The 23,192-nt window shown below is 36.8% G+C and overlaps 2 protein-coding genes across 5 annotated transcripts in view; both read right to left on the bottom strand.

Moving 5' to 3' along the window:
* Positions 1–400: 400 nt before the first annotated feature.
* mpp4b (MAGUK p55 scaffold protein 4b) lies at positions 401–15,997 on the bottom strand. The gene is made up of 22 exons (XM_051898250.1): positions 15,416–15,997; positions 14,222–14,347; positions 13,918–14,039; positions 13,767–13,844; positions 13,115–13,198; positions 12,672–12,803; positions 10,170–10,251; positions 9,933–10,018; positions 9,455–9,526; positions 7,461–7,657; positions 7,230–7,288; positions 7,098–7,115; positions 5,855–5,896; positions 5,739–5,759; positions 5,489–5,503; positions 4,867–4,908; positions 3,488–3,667; positions 2,751–2,831; positions 2,574–2,667; positions 2,350–2,458; positions 1,223–1,357; positions 401–1,101 (listed from the first exon to the last, which is right to left on the bottom strand). Exons 2-22 carry the CDS (start codon positions 14,277–14,279, stop codon positions 910–912), a joined length of 1,899 nt encoding a protein of 632 aa, XP_051754210.1. The 5' UTR covers positions 14,280–14,347; positions 15,416–15,997; the 3' UTR covers positions 401–909.
* A 3,381-nt stretch (positions 15,998–19,378) lies between these two features.
* Positions 19,379–23,192, bottom strand: part of als2b (alsin Rho guanine nucleotide exchange factor ALS2 b) — a 31,575-nt gene continuing 27,761 nt past the window's right edge. For all 4 annotated transcript variants that reach the window (XM_051897117.1, XM_051897118.1, XM_051897119.1 and 1 more), the window contains 4 exons: positions 22,642–22,703; positions 22,405–22,554; positions 21,941–22,037; positions 19,379–21,137 (listed from right to left, as the gene is read on the bottom strand). In XM_051897117.1, the coding sequence (XP_051753077.1) occupies positions 21,099–21,137; positions 21,941–22,037; positions 22,405–22,554; positions 22,642–22,703 (348 nt within the window). In that variant the 3' untranslated portion in view covers positions 19,379–21,098. The remainder of the gene's footprint in view (positions 21,138–21,940; positions 22,038–22,404; positions 22,555–22,641; positions 22,704–23,192) is intronic.

Here is a 23,192-nt window from a genome sequence, read left to right as displayed (position 1 = left end):
TGGAAATCCTCAAAATCAAGTACAGTTTAAAGTGGATTAAGAGTTCTCAAAAAATACTTAATATTTCTTTTGGAGAGTTGTAGCTGTGCCTAATTATATTAGAGCTGCTAGTACTTTATATGAATTTAAATCACAGCTTAAAGGGATAGTTCACCCAAAAATGAAAATTATCCCATGATAATTTGGGCAGAAGCTAGTTATTATACTTAATAAAGTTTTAAATATGGATATTTTTCTTATAAAAACCCATCGCTTCGCTTCAGAATGCCTTTATTAACCCCCTGGAGCCGTATGGATTATATTTATGATGGATGGATGCATTTTTTTGTTTTTTTTGGGCTTCAAAACCCAACAGTCCCCGCTCACTACAATTATAAAGCTTGGTAGAGCCAGGATATGTTTAAATTTATCTCTGATTGTGTTCGTCTGAAAGAAGACCTAGGATGACCTAGACCTACACCTAGGATGGCTTGAGGGTGAGTAAATCATGGGATAATTTTCATTTTTAGGTGAACTATCCCTTTAAAACTTGTTTTTCATGGCTTTTAACCATTGACTGACTGTTTGATGTATCTTATTGTGGTGTGATGTGTTATTTTACAAATGATGTAAAGCAAAGCACATTGGTCAACATGTGTTGTTTTAATTGTGCTATATAAAGAAAGTGACATTGACATTAATAAAGGTTTAGGTTTTATTTTTTTCACAAGAGCAAACAAAATGTCAACAAAATATTTTGACACCTGAAAAAATGTGAATAGAACATATTTTGTGTCAAGACTCTAACATTTTTACAGACAAAACACATTATTCTCACCATAAAAGGTGAAAAAGGAAGTTTATTTGCATATCCATGCCCATCTGCTATCCTGCAGTATCTCTGAGCTCTTCTCGTGGCATCTCTTCATATTAAGACTGGTCCGTTGATCTGATCCATGCGGTCGGTACCCACTGTGGTTCATCCTGAGCTCTTCTCACTGCAGTCAGCAGCTGCACACATGCGGCCTGCAGGCCGTCGTTTACTATCACATGATCAAAGAACTGACAGTAATGCTGTTCCATCTTGCGTCCTGCATCCTCGATCTCCTGAAAATCTTCATCCTGTCTCAAGAGAGAGAAAATATAGAGAACAATGGAGATATGGTACTTTAAAGACAGCAAACATAAACTGAAGTGAAAACAGTGATAAACCGAGAGAACACAGGTAAAGATGTAAGCTCACCTTAAAGGGTCGGCTGATGTAGTAATTTGTGATGATATGTGAGTTCATTCGTGTGCGTTTCATCTGCTCAACAGTAGGAGGCTTTATAAAGATGACATACGCCCTCAGCTCTGCGGTCCTTACTGACTCTAATGCCTGAAGGTCAAGAACATAATTCACATTTCTAAGAATAATATAAATATTAGATGAAAAATAGAACTGAAATAAGTTTTACTAAAAATGAACTGAACTAACACTGAAATAAAAAATATGCATAAAAATGTCAAGTACAATGAAATTTCTAAAAATGTAACATTAAAATGAAAATATAAAAAAAAAATGGAAATAAAAATAATTAAAAAATATTAATAAACACATCTATGTTTAATATTTAGGGTTAGTCATGATATGAAAACGGACAATTCTTGTTTTGTTTTGTTTTTTTGTTGTTTTTAATGGAATTTTGCAGTATTTATTAAAAATTATTTATCCATGCATATCAATTTTTTTTTTAATTCATGTGCACTTATAATCTTTGATAAATCAAAACAACTTCCCCTCCCACTTGCAGCGACATCTCTTCTCTGATGACGTGTTTACTGGCGCGAGGGCGGGACAACCTGTCACTCACATGACATCACAGTAATAGCAAACTGCAACCATCCAATCAATTCCCAATGGACAAAATTAAGTCCCGCCCTAAATTTTTTCTTGTTCAAGAAGCCGTTTCGGCACAGGTCACTCTTCATCACAATAAGGAAGACAAGACTATCACTAATCTCAGTTCATGCCAACTTTAAGGGTTTGTTCACATTCCTAACATTAAATATTATCAATAAACCTTAATACAACTAATAACAACAGATTAATATATATATATATATATATATATATATATATGGTCAGGTCAAAGTGTCTGAAGAATTTTTGGTTCCAAATTTTTATACATTTTCCTGCTAGTCCACTGTATGAAGAATTTTTGGGTATAATATGTCACAGTTTACTTTATTTTGCTATCCTCACTTACATAAATGAACTATAGTGTCCTGCACCCACTAGTAAAAATATATCAAAAATATCGAAAATGTCTGAAGAATTTTTGGTTTGACTATGTATATAGATATATATTGCCAGGAGGAGAAACTCACATGTGGCTCAATGTCAATCACACAGATCTTCCCACTTGCCAAAACATCTTTAATCGCATCCACACTAGTGCCATAGAGATGACCTCTCAACTCCCCAAACTCAATAAATCTGAGGAACAAAGAGGGAAAAAAGTATCACTGACCTATTTAGCATTAGCAAAAAAAAAAAAAAAAAAAACATCAGGAAACATCTGTTTATGCACTGACTAGTATATTTAGAGCACCTGTGATTGCAGACCATGGTGTCAAACTGCTCTCGGCTGATAAAGTGATATTCTCTGCCAGATTCCTCATGACATTTGGGTGGCCGTGTGGTATCTGAGTGCAAATAAAATTAGATATCTTCAAAATCAGCACAGTTGTATCACACATTAAAGTAATATTTGTAGTATGAAACTCACGAGGAACGGCTCCTTGGTAGACTTTTGGATTGATCTCAATTAGCCTCCTGCGTAATTCATTCACCCCGACACCAGATGGACCTGATGGCATATCATACATGATAATGTGCAAGCGGGAATGGAGCTACAGGAAGTTGTAGAAGATCAACACTACCGGTTTGGAGTCGGTAAGATTTTTTTAATGTTTCTAAAAGAATTCTCTAATGCTCACCAAAGCTGCATTTATTTCATCAACAATACAGTAATATTGTGAAATATTATTACATATTAACATAACTGTTTTCTATTTAAATATATATAGAAAATTTATGTGGAAACTGTGATACATTTTTTTCAGGATTCTTTGATAAAAAGAACAGCATTGTTGTGAAACAAATTTTTTGTAACATTATAAATGTCTTTACTGTCATTTTTGATCAATTTAATGCATCCTTGCTGAATAAAAGGTAATCTTACTGGGAGTAATGATGCTGAAAATTCAGCTTTGAACACAGGATTAAATTATATTTTAAAATATATTAAAAGAGAAAACAGTTCTTTTAAATTGTAATAATATTTCACAATATTACTATTATTAGTAATATTAAATAATATTATTTTTACTGTATTTTCGATCAAATAAATGCAACCTTGGTGACCATAAGAGACTTCTTTCAAAAACATAAAAAATCATAATTATTCCAAAATTTTGACCTGTAGTATATGTGTATTTTGCCGGCTGATTTTAGCCCACTCACCCAGCAGTGCTATGAGGCGGTGTGTGTGCCCTGGATGGTGCTGGTACCGCACCACCTCCTCATAAGGGTTGGCCAGGGAACTGTAACAGCTTGTGGGGCAGCGCATGGTGCAGGACTGGGACGTTCCAAAAGCCTGACCTCGCCGCCGCCGACAGAGACGCAGACTTCGTCGAAAACCAGCTGACATACACAAGATAAGATGTACAAAGAATAAACGGCCATTAAAAATGCAAACAGTCATATGATGCTACAAAATCAGGAACAGATAATTAATATGTGGTATGTGTTGTATTTTGTTATTAATCTAATATAATCAATGCATTTGATCTAATTGTGATTTTACAACTAAAATAACACCACAAAATGAGTTTTGTCATCTCCAGCCACCTAAATGGTCAATATGAAAAAAACCTTATTCATTTAAAGGTACAATATGTAGTTTTTCGCCACTAGGGGTCGCCTATTCAAAACAAAGGCGTAGCTTGATGATGGCGAGATTGAGCGCGGAATCACGGGAGATGCCGTCTTCACCTTGCAGCTGGTGGAAAAGAATCCGACGGGACTCGGGCAGAAATCATGTTCATGGATGAGATTATTAACGTTACTGTAGTATGAATCAGAGCAGGGCGAGTGCTGTGCTGCCACTGGAGCGATTGCTAATGAGAGACGAGTGCGACACACTCCTCGAGATCAGAGGAACTTTTATTATGCCGCAGTCGCTGCTTCTGCTTCTTCCAGTGATGTGTATGTGGGGTAACGCAGCTCTGTTTATCATATTAGTGTGTTGAAAATGATGTATATAATATTATGCTTGTGTTGTTAAATGGCATGCCATTCATTTTAAAACATATTGTATGACGGAGAGAATGCTGTATTACTGTTAAGACTAAATCTGTTGATCTATATAACAATGATTAGTTTTCTATCTATAAATGTATCCAAACAATTGTTCATATAATACATTAAAGCGTCTTTGGTGTTTCGATGGTTTTTACAACATAAAACCGGAAATCGAGGGTAACCTAGGTATGATGTCATTGATAGGTGACGCGCGGACACGGTCCATGTTCTGGTTAAAATAGCTTATTTCTCTGAATTTAAACATTCTTGGAAACATCTGGAAGTACTCAAGTCAACAAAATATATAACTGTTGTAGTGTTTTTTGGATATTTTAATCCAAAAATCGTACATATTATGCCTTTAAATCATTAGTATGAACACACATATGTATGTGCAAAATGTAGGTATCTACAACCGAGTCGTAGATAAACCAACCAAAGTTGGCTTCATCTGGTCAGTGTTTGTGATGCCATAAACCATCTAATCTGCTGTAGCAAATATAAACCAGTAAATCTTGTAATATCTGAGAGACACTCACTCAGATAAATCCCCTCAATGTTCGTGTTGAATTCACTCTCCTCTGAAACACATCACAAGCCACAGTTTATGCATATTTTAAAGGGTTAGTTAACCCAAAAATTAAATTTGTCATTTATTACTCACCCTCATGTCGTTCCACACCCGTAAGACCTTCGTTCATCTTCAGAACACAAATTAAGATATTTTTTGATGAAATCTGAGTTGTTTTTTTTTCAGAAATTGTTGAATAAAGTCGTTATTTTTTTGTTTTCGTGCACAAAAATGATTCTCGTCACTTCATAACATTAAGGTTGAACCACTGTTGTCACGTGAACTATTTTAACAATGTCTTTACTACCTTTCTGGAACTTGAATGCGGTAATTACGTTGCTTTCTATGGAGGATAAAAAAACCTCTTGGATTTCATCAAAAATATCTTAATTCGTGTTCCGAAGATGAATAAAGGTCTTACGGGTTTGGAACGACATGAGGGTGAGTAATTAATGACAGAAATAATTACTCTTAAACAAAAACTAAGCCTTTAACAAATTTATTGACTTAATCAAAATTATCAAATCAGCACAAGCAATGGCAATTAATATTAAACTTTATGATTTCTATAGTAATATATACACACTCACCATCCTTTAGCTCTTCTGATGAATCATCATGAAGGAAACAGCAACATAAGTTATCAAAAGCAACATTTTAAAGTATTTAAAGATGCACTCAATATCATATTTGTGGCACACTTAATCTTTAACACCATAATATTATCATTTGTTCACAAATCTAGTTATTGCTATAGTCACAGAAATAGTTTTGGTTGGGGGTCAGTACCGTTAAACATCGACCCTAAACCTGAATTCAGTACATTTTTCTCTTACCTACCAGATTCAAATGCCTCCTCATCTGTGCACAGTGAACACAAACACACAGGTGTAAATATAACAAGCATTATATAGATACGATTTTAATACTCATTTAAAACAGACAAGAAAACTGACCTGCTTCTACACATTTTTCATCTATGGCAATCATGTCATCCTCTGGGGGCGAAGGAAAAAAAGAGGCAAAAAGAAAGATCAGCGATGAGTCTAAGGTCTGTTTCACACTGCAGGGTGTGAGCAAAGCAATAGTGTAACTCGTCTGTTTTCAGTTTCTGCTACAAAACTGAACTAACTAGAAAACAGTGATTTTTTGGGGGGGTTACTACATTTTTCATTAAAAACAGACATTATAAAATGGTTTTCTAATTCACACGAGGAAGACCACATTTACATCCAAGAGTAATTAAAGGTGCAATATGTAATATTTTCTGTCCGCTAGAGGGCGCTAGAGGCCTATTCAAAACAAAGGCATAGCTTGATGAGGCCAAGTTTGAGCGTGGAATCTTGGGACATGTGGTCTTCACCTCACAGCCGGTGCAAAAGAATCGGGATAGGAATCGGGAAGAAATCATGTTCATGGATGCAATTACTAATGTTATTGTAGTATGAAGCAGAGCAGGACCGACTGTTGTGGGAGCTGAACGAGGCCGCCGGAGCAACACACGCCTCACGAGCAGCGGAACTTTTATTATGTCAAAGTCGCCGGCGCTGCTTCCGCTTTTCCGGTCATGAGTATGAGGTAAAACAGCTCTGTTTATCATATTAGATATATTTGAGTGTGTTGAAAATGATGTTATAATGTAATAATAAAGCGTCTTTGGTGTTTCCATGGTTTCTACAAAAAAAAAAAACGGAAACCGAGGGTAACGCGGATGATGCAACTGACAGGTGACTCCTCAGACGTCCCGGAGCCTTGGTTAAAATTGCAATTTTCTCACGATTTACAAATGGTTGGAAACATTTGGGATATTGTAAGTACTCAAGTGAACAAAATATATAACACGGGCCTAGTGTTTTTTTGATATTTTACTGCAAAATTCTTATTTAATCTATACGGAATGGAAAAAAAAGTTTTTTAAACTTTCTGTTCATCATAGAATCCTGCAAAAAAAAAAGTATCATGGTTTCCACAAAAATATTAAGCAGCATAACGGTATATAATGTTAGAAATTATAATAATTATAATAGAAATAGTGCATTTTCATCATATTTTCTGCACCCACACTTCTAAACTCATTGTATGTCCGCTATATATTCGGGTGGGAAGTGTGAATACTGTAACCTGTTAATATGAGTTCTGAAACAAAGTCAAATTCAAGAACAGGGTTGTGTATTTCTAGACTCTTGAATAAATGCTCACCTTCATCCACTGTACTCACTGCAGGTTAGCATGGAAACAAAATATAACCAATACATAACAGTTGAATTAAACACATTCTGAATAAATGCACATATATGTAAAACAATAACAGCATTTATACAGTTTACTCACATGTTTTGACACAAGTGTGAGGTTGATAAGGCTGAGACCACCAGAACTCTTTCTGCTTCCTACAAACGCAAACACAATCACATTTGGGTTTTAAAATTGGGGACAGCAGTGATTATCAGCATAATCTCAAATCACATTCAAGTCAGCTGCCAAATCTCATCAAATCATAGCCATTGCACAAGTGTAATTATTCTGTCACAGACCTTTAACCCCTGACTACTTAGAACTGACCTTTTCAGCAAGCTTGTGGAAGGAATGAGGCCAGCGCAGGCAGAGATGCTGGGTAGTTTTACAGCCTGCCACCAAAGGGTGTCTGACTGATCCACTATCTCTAGTATATCTCCCTTCCTGAACACCATGCCGGCATCTGCGCAGGGAATGGAAGGGTCCAATTGGGGATTGTAGTCCACCATGGCTCGCACATACAGCTTGTGAAAAGAGAGAAAATGTCATGCACATGTACAAAAAGCCAAATATTTTGTTTATAGACACAGATATATACAATACACCTTGACACATAGAATGTAATATATATTTATTTATGTAAATAACCATGTATTAAGTTGTTATAAAATGTTTTTAATTTCTATTAGTTTGATCTAATAACTAGTCAAGTAAAGACAATAAGCTGATTTCACTTCTGGACATTTGCCATACTGAAAATGAAAGGTCAAGACTAATGCATTGCATTTTGGGATACACTATTCTGCACATTTTGGGAAAATGAAGTAGTGTGGTATAATCAATTACACTCTATGTGTCGCTGTTTTATTGTTATACATTAAAACAGTAATGAGCTGCTGCTGCTTGATTCCTGCCTTTTTATTTTTTTAAATACACATATATTGGTGACAACAAAGACAGCCATGTTTGGTCTCGCACCTCCTCCTGTTTTCTTGCAAACTTCCAGTGTCATGAGAAATCAATGAGAAATTGAATTGAATTGAATAATAGAAAAAAAGTGATTTTGCAGGAATTGCAGGAATGAGGCGCTAAAAGTACTACCCATTAAAAGTCTGTTGAACCAATGGGATCACTCGGGGTCCTAAATGAGACCCGATTCCTGGGGGGGCTTGATTTCTCACCACACCGGCGAGCCAACTACACAGGGGTGTGTTTCCCGTACAACGACGCAACTCGTTGCTTCACTACCATAGTACGATGCGATACGACAACATTGAAGAAATCAACTAGCTACTCACGACTGTTTCCTGAAACTGTATTATTGCAAATTTGTCGTTCAACGTTCAGTGATGTCACATAGGTGGTGGAGTTATAACTTATTTTAATGAATCTGTTTGAAAGCGAATTAATGATAGATTTTTTGCTATAAATTACAGACATGGCATCAGAGGACTAATTCTCAGTTATTTTGCTTAATTTCCCATAGGCTTCATTATTCCAAGTGTAAATTAAATAAAATATTTCCATAAGTGTCTCCATTATGTGACAAATGTCAATTTTTAGATTCTAACCTGAGAATTAGATATACCCTAATAGACAAGACTTTGTTATTTCAAAAAATTTGGCAAACTTGTGATTAATGTTTATCATGCCTACATTACCTACCTTTACCACTGGATAGCACTTATGGGTTGAGTTTTTGGGTGAGGAAGAGTTTATTTTCTGTTCAACAATTTTTTTTTTTTTTCTTCTTCTTCTTCTTTTTTATGCCTATTTGTTAGAATTTAAGTTTTGTTTGCATTTTAAAAAAGTGTAATTACAATTATCTTGCTGTTAAAATTTCTAATAAAATATTTAAATACATATTTTGCTTTATTTCAAGATTCAATCATAGGCTCGTTCTACAAACGAAAAGACGTAAATGACATTTGTATATATTGAAAATAAGAGATATAGATTGTACTGAATGTCAGCTTGCTTATTTTGTTCCAAATAAGGATTTTTGTTAAGTGACATGCACATGAACACAAAACTATGCTTCTAACCACAGGTCAAGAGCTGTAGTTTCCAACCACACAACTTTGTGATGAGGTTTGCGAATGTTCATTACAACTATGGTTTCAGTAAACACAGACTCGTTGAACTATGCTGATGACGACGAAACTTGCGACCATAGTTGGTTAACGATTCCAAGGAACTGGATGCTTGATTCCTACCTTTTTTTTTTTTTTTTTTTTTTTTTTTTTAAATAAAGATTATCTCATCAGGTATTCCATTCTATTTCTGCTATAGACTAATCAAATTGAAGTTTATTTGCTCACCATGGTTTGGTTGTTGACTGGCCTGTCAGTGATGGGAACCACCTTAAACATTATGGTTCCATGGGAGTGAGCCTATGGCAGAAAATAAAGACACAAAACTTCATGAATATTGATTTATCATAGTTTTCTTTTAATTCCTTTTAAATTAAATGAGAGTAGCTTTGTTGTTTGGTAAAGTAGATCACTGGTTTGAGACAAAGAGAGTTATTCATTCCACTTTAACAACCAATACAGAGTGTTATGAAATTATGGATATATATAATGGACGTGTCTTGCCTGGTTCGAGCACCACTCAAAATGGGCTGAGCAAAACTGGTCACATTGGTGCCGTGACCCGGAGGGGAGTGAGGTTTAAGGGGGTGGGTGTCAGGAAGGCCAGCTGCTATGAGCTGTGACAGAATCAGTTATACTAGCTAAACAGCAAGAGGGAACAAAACATATAATATATACTCATATAAGAGTGAGAGTGTGTACTAACCAGAATTTGTATGATCTGTTCTGGTTCCAGTCCAAACACTGGATGACCGTTTACCTCCACCAGCCTATCTCCAGCATGCAAAAGACCTTCAACAGGAAGCACATAGACAAAAATGGAGACTCTGTGAGACATGTAATATAAACATCGAGAACATACGATATGTGAGTATGGCATATCAGAGACACAAATAGAGAAGAGAGGTTCAGAAAAAAAACAGTACAGTCAGGGAACCCTCACCACTGCGGTCAGCCAGTCCTCCATGTATAACCCGAGCAATGTATATTTCCCCAGTCACGTCATCTCTCCTGATTGTTGCTCCCTATATGTTAGAAGAAAGCAGATATTAATCTGCAAATTTCTACAAGGCTTCATTCGATATGTATGAAGCACAAAACATGCATTCATCAAACATCATGGCTACATCTGATGGAAGTGGCATGCCAGTATGGAGTGAATATTGTGCCATAATTAAACAAACAAATCCAGCATTTTGCAAACAAACACGATCTTCTCTCGGGAGACTAGCGTAAATTGACCTATAGCAAAGCGCCATCTGCTGTTTTGGAAGAGGAAGTTGCTCAACTGCATTTGTGAGAAAATCTGCCTGCACACATTTTTGAGAAAATCAAGCCGAGAGATCTCATAAAAAGGCAAGTGTCTTACAATCGTAATTTATATTTGTAAAACACAATGCATATATTTGTTACTCCTCTGCGTTTTCGCTCAAACTGACCTTTGTATTTGCACATCCCTTTCTGTGTGTTTGCAAGACGAGTTTTCTTTTGCAAAGCAGATCGTGTTTGTTTGCAGAGTGCTGGATTTGTTTGTTTAATTATGGCACAATATTAACTCCATACGCCAGGAACATTATTCAATGACAAACTGAACTGCAATGTTACATGAAGGGAAAGAAGAAACAGTCAAAAGAAGTTATGAATGTAAAGAAATGATGATATGAGAAGGGATAGAGTCATAGAGATGATGAAGATGTTAAACCAATGAGAATGACAAATAAAAAAAACAAACAAAACAAAACAATACATTACTTCCAAAAAGGTTGGACAAGCACTAATGTGACAATGGCAACGTCAAGGCCTGGTCGTGAGAGAAGACATATTAGATGATGAACACACATATTAAATATTTGAAAGACCTGCATGCTTGAGACAGCCAGAATCGGAAAAGGATGTTCATAACGTGGAAAAGTGAAGGTAGCCTTATTCCTTTTTCTTCTTCTTCTTCTGGTTAAAGAAACATCCAAATGTGCTGCTGTTCACTTTGTGGTTTTGAGCAGGGCTAGACGTCAAGGACCCATTGGTCATCCAGTGCTGTACATCATCCTGTCTCCTTTGAGAAGATAGCGATTGCTTTGTTTTGGGATTAAAGGATCTCCCCTTTGATAGCACTGGCTGCTCCAGCAGAGTGATAGCAGATGAGGAAGAAGATGAGGAGGAGGAGCAGGTAGGACAATGAGAAAAGCGAGAGGAAGAGGCAATAGCTGGACTGGCGGGAACACTGAGCGATCTACTACCCATCCGATTAACCATGGTTCTTGCAGTCTCAGCGCAATGTGGAGATACTGAAGATGTGTTGCTTGTGGATACTAGCTCCTGGAGTTTCTCTACTACATGTGTTAGCATTGTCAAAGCCTGAGAATTCTCCTGCACACTCTCAGATATGCGTTCAGTAGCAGCAGCCATCCTCTCACCAAGCAGGTGGACGTTTTCAGAACTGCGCTCCATGCAGCTGGTGGCCTGCTGCAACGTACTCTGCAATTCAGCCAGACCTTCCTCTTTTTCCAGCCTTGTATGGGAGCATGTGATGGTCTCCCTTACCCGATGACAGTGCATTGGGCTTGGGGGAGCAGTTTGGGCATGAGGGGTTGTTCTCGAAGGTTCTGGAGGAGGATGATAGCAGCAAGATGATGAGGAAATCCATGGGGAAGGTTGGGAGAATGTATGTGGCACAGAATTACCAACATCACTCTCCTCCCCACTGTCTACATCCTCAATCAAATTATCTTCAGAGAAAGAATGAGAAATGAATGGTGAAATGGATAAGACAAGAAAACAAAGAACACTAATTAGATAATGCTTTCAGCATACAACTTGCAAATCTTGATGAATGTAGTAACGGGAATCTCCAAATCCACAGTTTTGGTCCTTACCAATCACAACTGAGCTACAAACACAAGGGGTGGAGCAACTGAGGCTCTGTTTCCATAATGCATTGCTCTGTCGGCAACTGCCAAAAGTGTTGCATAGTTGTGCAGCGGTGGGAGCAACAACATTTGGGGACACAGTCTCTGTGGATATGGAACCACCCACCCGGGGACCTTCCAACTTGGCATCTAAGCCTCCATCCAGCCGTCCCCCAGCTGAGAAGAGTCCACAGTGGGTTGCTTGCCTTAAAGTTTCCCAGTGGCTTTGAAACCTTCTTCCAGTTCTGGTCTATCCATGACAACACACAGCTCACAGTTACCAAACAAAACACTTTACAAGATCAACTATTAGTGAGATTTAAAAATAAATAAGTAACAAACAAACTAATATATAAGAAACATAAGAAGAAAGAAGTTTTTAAACCACTAGCAGTCTTTATCGCTGTACCTTTTTGCCATGCTTATCTGAAAGAAAGGCTCCAGCAATGTACATTGAAAGAGCCAAAATAAATCACAGGACAGGTCAGTAAAAGCAAGTCTTAGATTTGCCTGCCACTCCTTTTTCTGGTCATGCTCACCAGAGGCTGATTGTTTTTGACTAAGCAAACAATCCTCATGGCTTCCTCGTCTTCAGGCAGGTCGTTAGGCAGTGCTGGCAGATCTGGTTCATAGTCCCTCAGACTTACTGTGTCATGAGCCGAGAGGAGAGCCTGAAAAATATATGCGGTTTCTATTATTTTTAAGGTTGACAAAACATTCCACACAACTAACTGAATACTCGAAGTGTCCATCTTTAAAAATTTGTTATGTCTCTTCTAATTAAAGAGACATAACAACAATGTCTACCAACATCTATCAGTCCATAAAAAAGTATGGCCTAAAACATTATGAAAATGTCTGGCCTGAGACTTCAAAAAGGTTCTGCTAAGTAGAGAGTGATGGCCAAAACACTAATGACTTTGCCTCTCTAAACCGCTTATTGTTTAAAAAACATAACAGTATCTTTAGAGAGAATGCTCACCTGAAAGTGGGGCTGACTGAGGAGGGCATACAGTTCTCGAGCTTCATTTGAGGGGTTTGGGACTGCAAGCAGGTCAGACAGTACCTAGAATGCCAAAACAAGAGTAATGACATATTAGGAAATCAAAATGTATAAGTACAAAAGTTGGAGTCAAGACCAGACCTCTAGCAGACACTCTAAGACAGGGATGGTAACTCTAACCCTTGAGATTTATTGTCCTGTAGAGTTTAGCTCCAATCCTAATCAAACACAACTGCCTCTAATTTTCAAGTAATTCTAATTACTTTGGTTAAATTAGATGGACAGTGAACCTTAAGGGCCAGAGTTGCCACCCCTGCTCTATGACCTAGATCCAAACCAACACCAGACCCCAAAGGCCCAGACCAGCACTAGACTTCATAAGCCCCAGATTCAGCCAAAACCTAACCCCAAAGTCACAGACTGGTGTCAAGATATCTTAAGACCAAGACCACAAGATCAAGACTCCAACTCTGATTGGTACTATCTGCAATGTTTGCAAATCCTCAGTCACACTAAGAGATTAAGCTTTGGAGGTCATATTTTAAACTCCATCAAGGAAATATAAACAAAATACATGGTACGAGCAGACCAAACTATGGTGAAAATTAAGGACAGTGAGAGTAGAGCTGACCTGTAGTGAGAGTCCAGACGAATAGGAGAGATACGGCCTAGCTGGACCCTTTATGTGCCTCTGTAGACATTCATACACCTTCAAAGAAAAAAAGAGATGATGAACCCTGACCTATAACTATAATTCTGTAAGTCTATAGGATGGACTCTACCTTTAGTAGGGACTGCAACCAGGGGGCGTTGAGGAGACTGTACAATAGCTCAGCTCCATTTATATCTTTATTGACAGAACCCCTCACCTCAGCAATCACATATGCTAAGATCTGTGTCAGGCCTGGAACATACAAAGCAAACACCTCCAGAACTTGTTGGGAACATGCCAGTTATATATGACGCTGGATGGCTTCTTTAGCAGCTACAGTAGCGTTAATATTAGCATGTTGCTAATCAACTAAACAAAACTAAAATTTAAGTTGGCAGCTTACAAATTTAAGTAGTCACATTGCAGCTTCTTACCTTTCTCTCCCATCTCCAGTGGAGCCGACCGTTGATCAGTCTCCACGTCTGGTCTCATTGTCAATCCAGGAGTGTTTTGGGGTTCAGGGAATAACAGAACGATGCACTTACCCTCCTCATATACAGCTGCAAGAAAAAGCACATGAACTCAAGTATAACTGCTGATCAGTTATCGCCTGTTATATCCAAGTGAATTGTAAATTCAATAGAAATTTCACGTTTCACAAAAGCTCGTAAACTTAATCGGTGCCAGGTCTCTACAATCTACTTAAACTTACACTGCTTTTGGGAAATGCAGTATAGAACTTTTTGTAGTTGTAAATACAATTCATGTTTCCAGGCTTACCTTACTTCAGTGGTTAATATCCTAGAGATAATGAGTTAGTTATGCACTTAAAACCTTTACAGAGAAATAATAGTGGTTGTTTAGTGTGGTGTGGCTTAAAAATCAGGGCTGGTATACAAAAGTTTGTAGGTTCAAACTCAATAAGGGTCATCGTTGTGCTCTTGTGCAAACCCTAGTTTGGTTCATTGGGACTGTCCTTGTCATTATATGTTACTCTGGATAAAAGTGTCAACAGTATGACACATTTGGCATAAGGGTTGATAACCCAAAGTTCATAAGTTCCAGAATGGAAATCCAGAAATCCAAGAATGGTGGAGGTCCATAAATGCCCTTGTGACAGTTTTGACCTTGAGCAAAACACTTAAGTACAGGTTACTCCAAAGGACCTGTCCTGGTAATAAGTGCACCCTAAGTGGCTTTGGATAAAAACACATCTGCTACATAAACAATAACCCAAAGATAAACACTGCAGGTAAACAGGTGCACCTAATTTCAGACTTTATGACTTAAATGGGTGTGACATAAAACTGTATTTTCAAATATTCTTCTTTCTGAGAGTTACTGTCCTTTTAAAAGTAGTTTTAACTCAGTGTTTCTGTATTTGAGTTCATTTGCATAGCCAAATCTGATTCTTGACTGCAGGATATGTATAGAATTTACACATAACATTGCTAAATCCAAATGGAGCATCCCAGGAACACACACAAGGAAGGGTTTAACGATTACAGTGAATAAACAGCCTACTACATTTGTCCCGCAGGGAGCTTCCTCATAGATGAGCCCAGAAGGCAAGAACCACAAACCCACATCCAGACAGAGAGACTTAGAAGCAAATCCTGTTTACTCACCTCCCTTTTCCCTCACGTTCAGTTCGTCTTCTCAGTTTAGATCCCAGTTTAATATTTAACACACTGATGAGCTTCTGAAGAGGGTTTAGTTTGCATGATGATGGTCAGTTTTAACTTACTCAAAAATGATGGTATGAACAGAAGGAATAACGTGGATAGTATTCCATAACAGAGCACAGAAAAGTCCTCTTGGAAAAAAGAAGCGTAATCCCTCTCTATCCTGCTTAATCCCTCACAAGCAAATGAGTCAGCTGGGGAGAGAGAGTGTGTAGGAATGTGAGAGAGGAAATTAGGAAGGGAGGGATTGGACAGTCAGGATGTGAATTTATCTCCTTTCATATTCTTTCAAACGTCATTCTATCACAAAACTCCTTTAGTCTTTCAGCTATTGATTCATAACACATAATCACACACAACACAATCAGTGCCACATTCTCACTATCACACACATTCAGTGATTAAGATTTAATCATTCCTCACCCACTGCATAAGATACAGAACACCTCTCTCTCTCTCTACCGCTGACCCACTCGCACACATTTACCAGATGATGATCCCACACTGAATACATCCTGTACGTACACACACGTACATGGGATGTAATCCTCTTGATTAAAACAGTGGAGTGAATGACACACTCTGACTTGTTTTTTGATTCTCATCACACTGCAGTGTCTTCACATTATACCTTTTAAAATAAGAATGTATATGACAGATCGAGGCTAGTTGTCACTAGGGGTTTATCTCAGAAATCCCAAGTGAAAAAAAAATACACTAAAATGTATTTGAAATGCATTTATTTTGTGCTAAGTACACTACAAATACATTTACATATTTATGTGCTTAATAAAAATACCCTGGTATACTAAACTGGTATACTTAAAGTCCGCTAAACTGGAACAACTAATTTTGTACTTAATGCACTTTAATTGTGCAGAAGTAGTGCTGAGATCCAAATGAAGATATCTGATTGTGCTAAAGTGGAACTATTGTAAGTATACTTTAAATATCTTGCATTTAAAGACTGATATTATACAAAGACATTAAGGCATTAACAAATTATATTAAATGGTTAGTTCACCCAAAAATGAAAATAATGTCATTTATTACTCACCCTCATGTCGTTCCACACTAAAAACATATTTGAAACAGTTCATGCGAGTTCATTGGTTCTATCTTACTATCATAAAGCGACAAGAATTCTTTTTTTGTGCCAAAAAAACAAAATAAAGACTTCAACAATATCTATATGGGCCGATTTCAAAACACTGCTTCATGAAGCTTCTGAGCTTTATGAATCTTTTGTTTCGAATTAGTGATTCGGATTCCTATCAAACGGCTAAACTGCTGAAATCACGTGACTTTGGCGCTCCGATTCACTGATTCGATTCGTAAAGCCAAAGTCCCTATCCACCTTATTCCTGACTAGCCTACTGCGTTTCGAATTATGGGTTGCACTTCCGGTTTGGGGAACTTCCATTCAAAAAGACTGAAACGAATCGTTTCAAATCATAAGGTTGCCCTACAAAATAAAGCTTATCCGTCAGTTTGACTGAATGAGCTGTCAATTTTTCTTTCATGTTTTATTTTCAGACATCACGAGAATAACGTAAGGATTGGTATTTTAACGTATGTTGTAACAAGAATATCTATGGCAAGAGCTCTTTTCAGTCGCTGCTTTCTATCCTCGTGATTATTTTCTTTTGTCCCTTTGCATACCGCTGTAATAGTATGAAAAAGGACAACATATACTGCAAATTTGTGGTCTGTTCTCCCGATATAATTAACGATATATCCCATTAATACTTCACTGGAATGCACGAAGAATCTCTCGTTTTTCTCCTCAAAGCCTCGCGTATCTTTCCAGGTTTGTTTTCACAGGTAAATACAATTTATTATTTGTAAAAATGATGGAAATCACTTTGAAAGAGTAATCACGCAATGCTGAAGTTCATGAACATTTTTTTTATTAAGGCAACATATATTATATAATACAGATATCATAGTAACCCGTCCGTTATGGCCTGTTGAAAGTACCTTGTTGATGTTTTTACACTATTAAATGTCCTTTTAATGTTTGTTGGTTGAAGGGTGAGTAGAATAATGTCATCTCATTGTACCCAGTTTTTTTTTTTTTTTTTTTTTAAACGTATAATTGCGTTCATAGAGCGAGTCTTTCACTGACTGTTTACAGCTTAACGGAAGTTACACCCATAATTCGCGCAAAGCGTCATGGGGCGTGGGAATAAGGTGGATAGTCTTTGGTAAAGCTCTGAAGCAGTGTTTTGAAATCGGCCTATATAGATATTGTTTTTTGGCGCACAAAAAGTATTCTTGTCGCTTTATAATATTAAAATTGAACCACTGAACTCACATGAACTGTTTCAAATATGTTTTAGTACCTTTATGGACCTTGAGAGTTTGAATGGCTTTGCTCTCAATAGAGGCCTCACTGAGCCATCGGATTTCATCAACAATATCTTAATTTGTGTTCTGAAGATGAATGAAGGCCTTACAGCTGTAGAACGACATGAGGGTGAGTAATAAATGACATTATTTTCATTTTTGGGTGAACTAAACCTTTAAGACGTGCATTGTGAAATAAAGAAATACTCCAATAAATAAAGTTTAATTATAATTTTATATCAGCAAGTCTTAAGTGATATGTCAATAAAATTATGTTAACGGATCTGAAGTATACTTAGTATGAAATAAATGTATTTTAAATAGATTGTGGTATAGGTTTTTTTTTTTTTACTAGGGATGTTTTGAGCCAAAATTTCAGTTGCATAAATGCTTGCTTTAGTAAGTTTATTTTCTTATTTTCTTATATTTAATTCTATTTTTGTTGTTTTGAAAAGTGATTGGCTTTGATCAATAATTTAAAGTAATTAAAAGTAGTTAACCAAACAAAGAAATTCTGTCATTATTTACACACCTGTGTCTTGAGTATGTATGACAGAAAAGGACACCAATGACAATGTTGTTTGCCTTTTATTTTGTGTTCTGCAGAAGAAAGAAAATTGACATGACGGTGAGTAAATACATTTTGGGTGAACTATCCCTTTAAGTGGCACCTAGTCATTGATGCGGCATATTTCTTTCACTTTCTTTTATTACTACAGAGCAGTTTGAAACACTTATTGGGACTTCAAACCATTTCAAAAGGAAAGTCGGTTTAACACAACATTGTTATTCTGTTGGGCAGATGCCCATCATCTCTGGGTAAAAGGTCTTTAAGCTTAAAAATGATGTATACAGGCATTAGCTGATAGGGGGAAAACTGTTTTCCATTTTCATGATTTGTTACTTCATCTCATCCCTCTCTCTACTACCCTAAAATCAGTTTAAAGTAAAAAGGATAAACAGATGTTGATCCTAACCCTTTAAGGCCAGTCTAAAGCAGTCGTTCCAAAGATGTGTCAACATTCGTCCATTCTGACAAGGCTGAAAACAGAAATATTAAAATGCAGCAAACCATTTAATCAGACATAGGATAACAAATAAATAAGCTTATCAAATTTCATAAGAGAGTACAAACACTTACCTACCCCAATGACAAAGCATCCAATCAAATTCTGACAGCAAAATATTCTCATTTTCATTTGATTCAACAGTTGCTAATGAAGAAGTGTTTGCCACCTTAACAGCTCAATGCTGCCACTTCAGTGGAAACAGACAAATAGAAACTTTTTTATTCTTAATCAAAGGTTTCTTAAGAAAAAACAGTTTTACCAGCATTTTTAAACTTTGCAACGTCACGTTGCTCTACTAACCCGAACCTTAACCTAACAGTCTACTAATACTCTAATTAGAGTTAGTTGACATGTAGTTGCAAAGTTATAGTTAGTAGAATGTCTAAAAATGAACCATCGAAACAAAGTAACTTTTTTTAATTCCAACCCCCCAAAAAGTTTTGGAAACAGCTGTACTAAAGGCCAAGTAGAAGAGTCAAAACAACAGTTTTTAATTCCCAATCATTGTTTTATTGCCATCTATCTGAATTATGTCAGTAAACAATTTGAACATACAATATTCTTCAAAAATGACAGAAACTTTAAACATACTTGTACACATACACACATTCAAACACAGGCTCAGTGTAGAAAAACTGGTGTGGAAATACAAACCGTAACTTTCTGTACGCAAAGTACAACTTGAATCATGATATTCATGCAACATGTCAATGGTTGTAAACATCAACAGTCCTTCGCCATAACAGTTTGCATGATTACATTTAGTAACATACAATCACACACTAGCATCAAAATCCTGATCTCTGATCCTTGGAAATGGGTTTTCTGGCCATTTATTCGAACTCCCTGCCCTTCTGGTGCTCTGTACGTGAAATACCCTGCAGATTATCTACATCGCTCAGATTATCTGTGCTGCAGCCAGATCTAAATAAATAAAACAATGTCAATAAAAGAAAATTATGCGTTAGGCTGTTGAGCTTTAAAACATGACACTCAATTCAAAGCTATTGCTGGGTAAAGAGATGGATTGACACACATCCATAACACTGTCAGAGGCACTTTTAAGAACACTTCACAAGAAAGAAACTGATTTTAGCAGTGAATACTACAGCGTTTGCCTATGTCAAGTGACCTTTCTGCAACAGCTGCTTAATTTAAGAACAGAGAAATGACCAAATTAGTTCAGCTTTTTCCAGTGTGCCAATGACAATCTACTAAAAAACTCAAACACTGCCAACCGAGATGCAGAGAAACCATTTCAAGTGTTTTCTGAATTAAAGACTTGAACATTTTTCAGAAAACTGACCACAAGAATACTTAACAAGAGTGCATCAAAAGAAAACTGCTGTGCGAGTGCATAGAGAAAGAACAAAACGATATGTGTTGACCCACAAACACTTTCTATCTCAGCTTAGTGTCAACCGTTTTAATACCAAGTTCAGTTTGGCTGAACAAAGAAGCTTGTAAACTTGTACATAATAAAGCAGGTCATCATCACTGTGCATTTGGTCAAGAAAGCTCAAAATGAATCAGACATCAGCAATAAAAGTTACAGCCTACGTTTTGTGTTTCTCTTCATGGACAATCATTAATAAGAAGCACATCATTTTTCATTTATGTGAACAGATTCATGATTTGGGTCCAAGGCAGTGTGCTGTTTGCAATTAATGATGTAATACGATCAGGAAAATGTAGTAGTTTACTTGAAAGACAGAGGTAGATGGAAACCATTATTTCGGATGGCTTACAGTACACTAATGAACTTCATACATCATTAATCGACAACTGACACTGGATCGACCAGTATGTGTGCTTGAAGGGAGAGGTGACATGCTGTTAAACATCATACATTCTGAGCCAATGAAGTACAGGCTCTTTAATAAAAGAACAATATATCTGTTGTATGATGGAATGGCAGCAGTTAAAAGGCTTTTTGAGTGAGGAAGACACAAAAATATAAAGAATATATGTTAATAAATACCAAACCAAAGACTGACTTGCACATAAACTGGACTGTTTGAATGTGAGAGCTCAGATTTCATGGAATCACCCTTCGCCGGCCATGTGATCCAGGCTCAGAACATGATTGGCTCCTCACACATCAAGTCATGGCAAGCGCTGTCTCGAGAACACTATGTTTGGCTGGTCAGTTTGTCAGTCATTGCACTGCCTTACCAGATGGGTTTGGAGAGATCATTACGTGTTCATTATGTGACCTTCTCATGCTGGATTTGATAGTAGCATGCCTAGACAAAGAAAATAAAAGAATTCATGTTTGAAAAATGTCATATTTAATTCATATTTAATAAGGTAAGCACCGAGGCAGTTTATGATTAGCTGTCTGTTACTAAAAAAACATATACATTCTATAGGTGCGAAAATTTTTACGGATGAAATCCAGTCATTTTAACAAGAATCCACATGATTGGGAATATCAAGAGATATTCTATTCAAGTTTGTCATGCAGATTCACCAACAGAAAGCTGCTTGGTTTGAAAGTGACTTCTGTGTGAGCTGAGGTTCATACATCGCTACACAACTGGCAATGGACCTTTTTTGCTCACAAAATTTTGCCAATATGTGACCACACTTTAACTGATCTGAAAGAGAAAGTTTAGGCCAAGCTCTGCTATAGTGATTTTTTGGTATACCAAAAATAATTCCTTTTTTCATATTTGGCTTAGGGTTGTCAAAAGTACAGACTTCGGTACCAAGTTGTTACTGAAATTTGAAAAATGTGACAATAACAGCATTTCCCCCTAGCATTTTGAGCGGATTCTTAACACCTCTGATTGGCCATTGTGTTCACGCGCTCAACAGATATGTCTGTCATTGGCTACAATGATCAACGCTTCTAAAAACATGTTGTAAATAGACATCAATGACGCTCTTCACCAAGTGCTTACACAGATACACATTTTTCATAACCCAATATGGTGTTAACACCCTGATAAAATTACAAGGGTGAAATGGAGCTAAACCAGAGTTGAAACTAAAACTAGAGTTTAAAAGTTAATTATAGTGTAAAAAACCCTTATGTACACTATACCTTGAGTGTGGTGAACATGATGCCATGCTCTCCATGTTGTACACATGGATCCATCAGGTCCTCGATGAGACTGACCTCTGACCCCAGATTCCTTATCCTAAAGAAAACAACAGCTGTCAACTAAATGACATGCCTTGTTAGACTAAAAGTCTAAAAGAAACACGTAATCATTTAGAATGATTACTGAAGGATCTTGTGACTCTGAAAACTGGAGTAATGGCTGCAGAAATTCAGCTTTCAATAAATTACATTTTAAAATATATTAAAACAGAAAGCTGTTATTTTAAACTGTAACAATATTTCACAATATTTACTGTTTTTAATCTATCTTTGATCAAATAAATGCAGACTTGGTGAGAATAAGAGAATATTTTTTTACCATCCCCAATATTTTGAAAAGTAGTGTACAATACATACATACTCCAAAAAAGGGGGCCTTAGAAACCCTGTGATCTCATCCTTACCGTGCACGCAGAACAACAAAGAGGAAGACAGGAAACAGGTCATCCATAGACCACAAGAAATCCTGTTTCAGAAGTGCAAGTACTTCCTGGGTTATCTCCTCGAAGGTCAGCTGGATGACCTGAAGCTTGTCTGAGGGGGTGAAAGTTGTGCTGTTGAAATAAAAAGAGAAAAAACCTTGAAACAATATACCAGAGAGACAAACTACAAAAGCTATCAGACAAAAAAAAATATCCAACCTTATTTGCTGTAAAGTCTCAACCGCTGAGGCAAAACAGCTGTCTTTAGTGCTTGAGAGAACCTACACACCCAAAATATTTCCATTAATATTGCTTCATGTTCCAGGGTTTTATTTCAGGTAGCATAATCAGCATATTGCCTTCAATGAGAGATTTATGAGACTTTTTAAAGTGCCCCTATTATGCTATTTTAAAGTTTCCTAATGTTGTTTCGCAGGTCTCTTACAGCAGGTTTACATGCATCCAAGGCCAAAAACACTTTCATTTTCTCATAATACACATTGCAGCATCACCTTATTTCTCACAGTGTCTGAAACGGTTCAATTAAATATTCATTCTCAGCTCTGGAGGCTTCCTCAGCACTTGTATACGGTGATACGAACCTATGTACGTTCACGCAAGACTGGAATTACTGAAGACTCGTTTCAGGCAAGTAAAAATCAGTTCTTTCTTTTGGGAGACAATAACTCCATATATCATGCACTTTGAAACTTTTCAGACCTTTTACATTCACACACAGCTATATTACACATACATAACAGGGGTGCTTT

The sequence above is a fragment of the Ctenopharyngodon idella genome, chromosome 6, assembly GCF_019924925.1.
Source record: "Ctenopharyngodon idella isolate HZGC_01 chromosome 6, HZGC01, whole genome shotgun sequence".
In the NCBI taxonomy this organism is placed as follows: Eukaryota; Metazoa; Chordata; class Actinopteri; order Cypriniformes; family Xenocyprididae; genus Ctenopharyngodon; species Ctenopharyngodon idella.
The sequence above is the reverse complement of the archived record's forward strand: the minus strand, read 5'-3'. Positions and strand labels throughout refer to the sequence as shown.

Coding starts and splice junctions, on each gene's coding strand:
- mpp4b (XM_051898250.1), bottom strand. CDS start 14,279: ATGAGACCAGACGTGGAGACTGATCAACGGTCGGCTCCACTGGAGATG. Junction 5,760..5,854: donor TGAAAAATGTGTAGAAGCAG/GTCAGTTTTCTT, acceptor CACTGTGCACAG/ATGAGGAGGCATTTGAATCT. Junction 3,668..4,866: donor CATTGAGGGGATTTATCTGA/GTGAGTGTCTCT, acceptor TGTGTATGTCAG/CTGGTTTTCGACGAAGTCTG.